Source organism: Tupaia chinensis, unplaced genomic scaffold, assembly GCF_000334495.1.
Source record: "Tupaia chinensis unplaced genomic scaffold, TupChi_1.0 Scaffold149831_1, whole genome shotgun sequence".
NCBI lineage: Eukaryota > Metazoa > Chordata > Mammalia > Scandentia > Tupaiidae > Tupaia > Tupaia belangeri.
Genome location: NW_006209676.1, coordinates 1,347,458 through 1,354,947, shown reverse-complemented (window position 1 = coordinate 1,354,947; position 7,490 = coordinate 1,347,458). Strand labels below are relative to the sequence as shown.

General features: G+C 38.4%; 1 protein-coding gene across 1 annotated transcript in view; it reads right to left on the bottom strand.

Moving 5' to 3' along the window:
• STAG1 (STAG1 cohesin complex component) overlaps positions 1 to 7,490 on the bottom strand; it is a 314,569-nt gene that overhangs the window by 126,787 nt on the left and 180,292 nt on the right. Inside the window, 1 exon segment of the mRNA XM_027769480.1 lies at positions 6,251 to 6,358. Within this exon segment, the coding sequence (XP_027625281.1) occupies positions 6,251 to 6,358 (108 nt within the window).

The following is a 7,490-nucleotide window of genomic DNA, read 5'->3' as shown; positions in this document are numbered from 1 at the left end:
GAAAGTGAGAAATTACCCCCTCCCCCAGGGGAGATGATTATGTCCCAATCACTTCTCCATTCTCCTCTTGGGATTTTGGGGCACAAATGCACACGATTGGGATGATTTTCAAGCCACCAGCTCTGGAATGCAAACTGTGAAATCAGCCATGTGTGATCCAGGCACCTTAACCTCCACACCACCTGCTGGCCCCAGAGTCCTACTTGACTAAATAAAATATTCCAGCAATCGAAAATTTATGGGAGATGGATCATGGTGCAGCAGTAAGCAACGTCTGCGAGGCAGATCCACATGGGAAGGTTAATGGTTTGTGTCTAGAGACATCCCTGAGTATGCTGAATACACATGTGCCCATGGTCCAGGCTGGCTGGGCCTGGGAGCAGATTGTGATATCAGGACCCTGTTGGAGGTATGGTATCTTTGGCTATTAGAAAAATTTTTGAAAAGTTATAAAACTTTCAGTTTTAATCATGATTACCTCTTGTATTCTTTTCTGCTTATAGTCTACTATCTAGAAATAGTGCAAACTATAGTTTTCAGTAAAAAACATTAAATGTGTAAAAAATATCATTTAGTAACAGAACTTCTACAATATGGCAAAAAAAGATTTGAAATTTTGAATTTCTGATTTGCTAAGTAGATTAATTCTAACAAAACTTAAAGACTGCTAAAAATGCCTTATTTCTAGGCATTGCTCTAGGTAAAAAGGAAAAAGGCTGTGAACAAAGACAAAAATCCCCTTCTCGTGACATTCTCTGTCTAGTGTATCGAGATAAATGGTTGACAAATATATACTATCTCAGATGTTAAGGAAAAAGTAATGGGTATATAGCATGTGCTTATTTACATATGAAATTCTGAGCAGGTCTCCAAATAAGAACTTAAATAGTAAGTAAGTCCCTGTCCCCCTCCCCTTTTTTTAGGTGCCCTTTGGCATGTGGAGAGAGACTAAGAGAGGGTAAATAAGAAAACACCCCTCGGGACCAGCAGTTAGCGTAATGGCTATGTCACTGGACTCCCATGTAGTCAACCGTGGTTCGAGTCCCGGACCCGGTGGCTTAAACTCACGCCGGGCACATGTGTGTGCATGCCCAATGCCCAAGATCCTGAGAAGAGAAGGGATTGCGGCATGGCCATACCCCCTGGGGGATGATTTCTCGCTTTCTGTCTCTCTCTGTCTGCCTGGCGAGCGCACGCGCCCTATAGCATCAAAAAAAAAAAAAAAAAAAGGAAAGCCATGCCATAAACCCATATCCTCTACTCTTTAAAAAAAAAAAGTTTTATTTATTTATTTTGAAGAATTATTTCATTTATTTTATTTGTCATTATTATCTATTTTTCAGTTTTTATTTCATTTTCTTTTATACATTCAATCACATTATTTAGCTTACAAAATGAGTATTTCAACAGGTGAACATTTCTCCCTAGTCCAGTTGATAAAACTATAAAATATCTTCAACAGATAATACCACATTTCTTTGTCCCATTAATGCTTTGCCTCCTTATTTTTCTTCTAAATGTCTTTCCTCAGACCGTCCTCTTTCACACACACTATATCTGGTATTTACATCTATATACTGTGTTTCTATATCCTTTAGTCAATCAGTTTCAGTCAGAGTGCGTGTGAACACTCAGTATATATTAAGTGGGGCCATACAATGCCTCTCCTTCATAGGCTGGCTTGTTTATTTTCAATTTGACCAGAGCGAGACACACACAGAGAGGAAAAGCAAGAAAGGAAGCAGTCAGGTCCAGAAATGAACCATGGTCAGCCATGTGGGATTCCAGCATCCCCAACCACCACGCCACCTGCCAGACCCAAGCCATCTGCTCTATTCTTTCCTCAGGATCTGGGACATGAACACACATACACCTGGCATGATTTTCTGAGACTTGAACCCTGATTGACCCTTTAGGAATCCAACACCTTAACGACTACACCATCTGCTGGCCCTAAGAAAAAAATTTTAAGATATAAAAACAGACTAATCTTAAGCAGAAAATGACTACAGTTTGTTTAGTGTCTTGGGGGGAGAGGAAAGGTATATGAATAGACACTGCATATTTATCATATTGGTTTAAGAGGTTTTGTTTTTAGTTGGCTTTCAGATGGAGACAAATGGAAAATATGAAGGTCCTTTATAAAGGAAATGTATCAATTTGGATAAATGCATTTACTATATATAAATATATGATACTAAAAATTACCTTAAAATTTTTAAAAGAGATTTTCTCAATAGGGCATGTGCGCTTGCCAGAGTGACAAAGAAAGACACAGAGAGGAAAAAGCAAATCACTCCCCCAGGGGGATGGCCATGCCACAGTCCGTTCTCCTCTACTCTCCCCAGCATTTTGGACACGCACGCACACATACATGGCATGAGTTTCAAGCCACTGGGTACAGGACTTGAACCACAGTTGGCCATGTGGGAGTCCAGTGCCTTTACCACTGCACTTGCTGGTCCCAGAAATTAGTTTAAATTTGTAATATTGAGGGGCCAGCAGATGGTATGGTAGTTGAAGTGCTGGATTCCCACATGGCCAACTGTAGTTTGGGTCCCAGACCTGGCAGCTTGCTTTCTCTTGCTTTCTCACTTTCCCTCTCTTTGTGTCTCTCCGGTGAGCACATGTGCCCTACAGCAACAAGAAAAAAAAAAGTAATAATAAGTAAAATTAAATAAGTAATTCTTGAAAACATTTTTTTTTTCTGAGAGGTTTTCGCTATAGGGTACGTGCACTCGCCAGACAGACAGAAAGAGATAGAGACAGAAAGCTAGAAATCACCCCCCCCCGGCGGGTGGGGGGGGGGGCCACGCCGGCCCCTCCTCTTGGGATCTTGGGCATGCACGCACATGTGCCCAGCGTGAGTTTAAGCCCCCGGGTCCGGGACATGAACCACAGTCAACTACGTGGGAGTCCAGCGACATAGCCATTACGCTAACTGCTGGTCCCGACATTTTTTTTTTTTTTAATCAAATATCAAAACATGAAATTTTAGGCCAGTCACAATAGCATGTGTTGGTTGGTACTGGTAGATACAACTATGTAATAGGCTGAGGCTACATAGAGAGCCTGAGTTTGATTTTGAGTTGATTCTAAAAGTTGTAGTGTACACCTGTAGTTCCACCTACTCAGGAGGCTAAAATAGGATAGTGACATAGCAAGAACCTGTCCTTTTTAAAAACAGTGAAAATCTGGAAACTATTCATTTTAAATATGTATTCCTTTTCGAATGTTTAGTTAAGACTGTACAGAATTGGGGGCTGGACAGTGGCATGGTGGTAAAGTGGTAGGTACACCACTCTGCAAGGCTGATCCACATGGTAAGGTTCCAAGTTTATTATTATTTTTTTTAGAGAAATTTTTGCTATAGGGTGCATGGGCTTGCCAGAGAGACAGAATGTGAGATATCACCGGTGGGGGAATGGCCATGCCACAATCCCTTCTCTTCTATTCTCCTCTTGGGATTTTGGGCATGTACACACATGTGCTCATTGTGAGTTTCAAGCCACTGGGGCTGGGACTCAAACTGTGGTCGGTCATATGACATAACCATTATACCATCTGCTGGTACCAAGGTTCCAGGTTTATATTCAGAGTCCTCCCTGAGTACACTCGGTATATACATGACCATGATCCAGGGCTGGCTGGAGCTGAGGGTGGACTGTAGTGTAGACACCCTGTTGCTGGTGTTTTCTCTCTCCTTCTTGGAAGAGGTAAATAAACTTTAAAAAAAAAAAAGAGAGAGAGAGACCATTTTGGTGGTACAGTGGTAACATGTTGCCAAATCTGTATAAAGACTACAGATTTGGTTCCCAGTTTGACTAGAGGATACTGGGCGGGAGATCCATGGTCCTAATTAGCTGAAAGGCTGTGGGAAGGACTGAACTGTAAGACCCAGTTGAGGTGCTTGCCTTTCTTTTTCACTCTTACTAAAGAAATAGAAAAAAGACTGTGTAGTGTTTATAACTAGAGTATAAGAGGACACTGTGTACGTACAGGCACACATGCATGTATCTTCTGAACTTAATTATAGGATCTGTGGCTACTCTATAGCTTACCTTACCTATTAAGATTTTAAAAGATCACTATACTAAATGATAAAAGAATGCTAAGAAATTATTGAAAATGTTCAAAGTTTTCAAACTCAATTTCTTTACGGTAGGGGCCTAAAACTAACTTATGAAGTGTAGCTTTCACATGCATAGGAACTGGTTTCATCTTCACAAAGATATATATCATAAAGGCTTACTCTTCTGGTTTTTATATGAAATATTCCAATTTAAAAATACCATATAGAGTAGGTATAAAAAGTATGTTGAATTGAAAACAAAGAACTATATTCCCAGTGTAGGACCTGGCGTAGAGTATGTTGAATTTGGAAAGGGAATAAAAAAAGGTGTAGTTAACTATTTCAAATTTACAAAATTACAAAACAAATAGGGTTCCTTCTAACTCAATGTCAGTATAGGGCTTCGGTTCTATAGAGAATCAATCCCTTAGGTTTATTTTCTCTTTGAAATGACAGAACAATAAATTCTTCCCAAAACCACAAAGTTTTTTGTAGAACGTTAGAGAACAGAGTTAACAGAATATATTGTAAGCCTGAAAAAATAAGGGAAGTTAAGACTACATATATACTTGATGTTAGTGACTGACAACCTCCCAAAATAAATAGGGAAATAGCATTACTTTATCAGCCATAGATGTCAAAGTCACTGCCTTCATAAGAAAGATTTTTCACATAGAAACAACTGTTCCAACATTGAGAGGTACAACTGAATAAACAATCTATTGTGTAGCACTGAGATGCAGACATTGTGGATAGAGGGCCAAGTTAGCTCATTATCAAAGTTAAAACCAATGCACAGCAGTTAAACAATACATAGTTTATACCTGTTTTTCGGTAGAAACAAAAATTAGTGTATGTAACAGACTTTTAAATTCACCTACCTATCATCAGAGTTAAGTTGAATCCATGAATAAACAAAGAACAAAGCAAAAGATATACATATACAACCAAGAACATGTTTTTATTTAAATAATAAATTAATCTACTAATACATTATAGAACATATACAGTAAACTATGATCAAAAATGTATTTCAGGCTGGCTCTGTGGCACAACAGTAATGTACCACTCAGGAGAAGCTGGATTCCACCAGCGACTACAATCTGAATCTCTGGCCCAGTCTGCCTGAAATATGCTGAGTACAAATGCGAGTGCCTAGGATCTGACAGACTGGAAGAAGAGATCATGGTGAGATCAGACCCTATGGATGGTGCTCTCCCCTTTCCTTCATTCATACACTCTATCTTTCATGTGTGTACATATAGGTACTATCATGAATAAAGAAAAAAAAATGTGTTTTGTAAGTGTTCACATTCATAAACTCTCATTATCCTTATGCTTTACCAAGTAAAGATGAGGTTTTAGACCAGCAGATTGTGTAACGGTTACATCACTGGGCTCCCCAAGTAGTCGACTGCGGTTCGAGTACTGGATCGGGTGGCTTAAAACTCACACTGGGAGCATGTGGGTGTGTGTCGAAAATCTCAAGAGGGGAACGGATTGTGGCAATGGCCACTTCCCCTGGGGGGTGACTTCTCACTGTCTGTCTCTCTGGTGAGTGCATGTGCCCTATAGCAAAAACCTATCTTAAAAAAAAGAAAAAAAGATGAGGTTTCTTAAAAAAAAAAAATAAAAACTAACAAAAAACAAAAACAAAAAACTAAACTGCAATCATGTATGTAATTTTCAGAACCATTATGGATTACTTAGTGAAATAACCCTCATCCCAATGGAGAAAATGAAAAACAAAAACTGAGAAGTTGGAAGGCATTTTGTGTGTGACGCTGTTTCACATTTAGATTACAAATTGAGAAACTAAGATCAGAACTCAGAACTCAGAATTTTAAAAGGAAATAATAGGAAAAAAATCCTGGTTAATGAAATATTAATTACTAAGGGGGTTCTATAAACTTCCTGTGCTTCCCCAAACTCCACTCACATCCTGAGCTGAGAAACCATCCTTTTAGATTTCAGGCAAAAGTAGTAGGTCAGGTACACCAGTCTCAAGGGTGCGATTCATGGCATGTACAAAGGCTGTGAGGCTCTTAGAGCTCACAGAGCATGAAATGCTTACTTGCAGGACTGTGTTCAGACATTATTACTCTCTCCTACTAGCTCTAAACAACAAAACGAAACAACATACAGAAGTGGAACTGGTTTTGAAAGATATTAACTTACTTTTTGTGAAGGAACTCTCCAGCTGCCACAGCAACAGGGCGATGTGCTGAGTACACCAAATGGTAAACATTTTCACAGTCTTCATTGGAAAGAGCTTCTTCACTTCCACTGAAAAAATTCAGAAAGTAACATCTGAACCAAAACAAATATTTATTTTCAGTCTTACTTTTCTTTAAATTTTATTAAGTTCATTAAAAAAACTCAAGGCATATTAATTTTAGTTTTATTTTTTATTTCATTTTGAAAATATTTCCCTTTAACTTAAAAAAACCCACAATGATCATATACAATTCAGAATTTAAAGATAAAGCAGAAGCAAATAAAATGTTCATGATTCCTCTGCCAACATATATCCATAAAGACTATCAATACTTTGGGATATATATTAAGCCCAAATAAACTCAAGCTCTTTAAATACACATAAGATTTGTACTGATGTGCTCTAGAAATATATTGGTCTTTCTTTAATAGGCTAAATTATTATGCTATGGGGTCAGCAGGTGGCATGGTAGTTAAGGCACTGGACTCCCACATGACAACCACGGTTCGAGTCCCAGACCTGGTGGCTTAAAAATCACATAGGGTGCATGTGCGTGCAAGTCGCAAATCCCAATATCCTGGAAGGTGAATGGAAAAGGAATTGTGATGTGTGTCAGAGGGTGATTTCTCACTTTCCCTCTCACTGTCTCTCTCCTATTTCTCTCCAGTGAGTGCATACACCCTATGGCAAAAACCTAATAAAAAAAGTTTGCTATGTAATGCTTCTTTCTGAAAATACATCTTTCAAATTATATTTTGTGATCATATTTACAATATTATTTTGTCTTGTTACTGTATAAAATATTCAGTAGTCACAACTCTTCTTTTATTAATATACTTTTTCTTCTTTCCATTCACATGTTCTTAACAATTTCTTAGTTGGCCAAATGTATGTTTAAGTTTCTCTTTTCCAAGAAAAGGAACATCTATTTTCTGACTATCAGTGTTTTAAAACTTAGTCTGATATAATTAAGATGAACAAGTAGAGGGGGTACAGAGCTCTTGGGCTACATAGGTCCTTGACAAGATGTTCTTGACATTCCCCAGATTCACACCTGGAGATCCTTAGAAGCTAAAGGAAAGGGAGGGATTTGTTAAATAAATAAAACTAGTGATTCTGCATAGCAAAGAGAGAAACTGTAGTCCTGAGTAGAAAAGAACTGAATGTTAAGAATGGGACACAGTTCAGAAGCATTTCTTT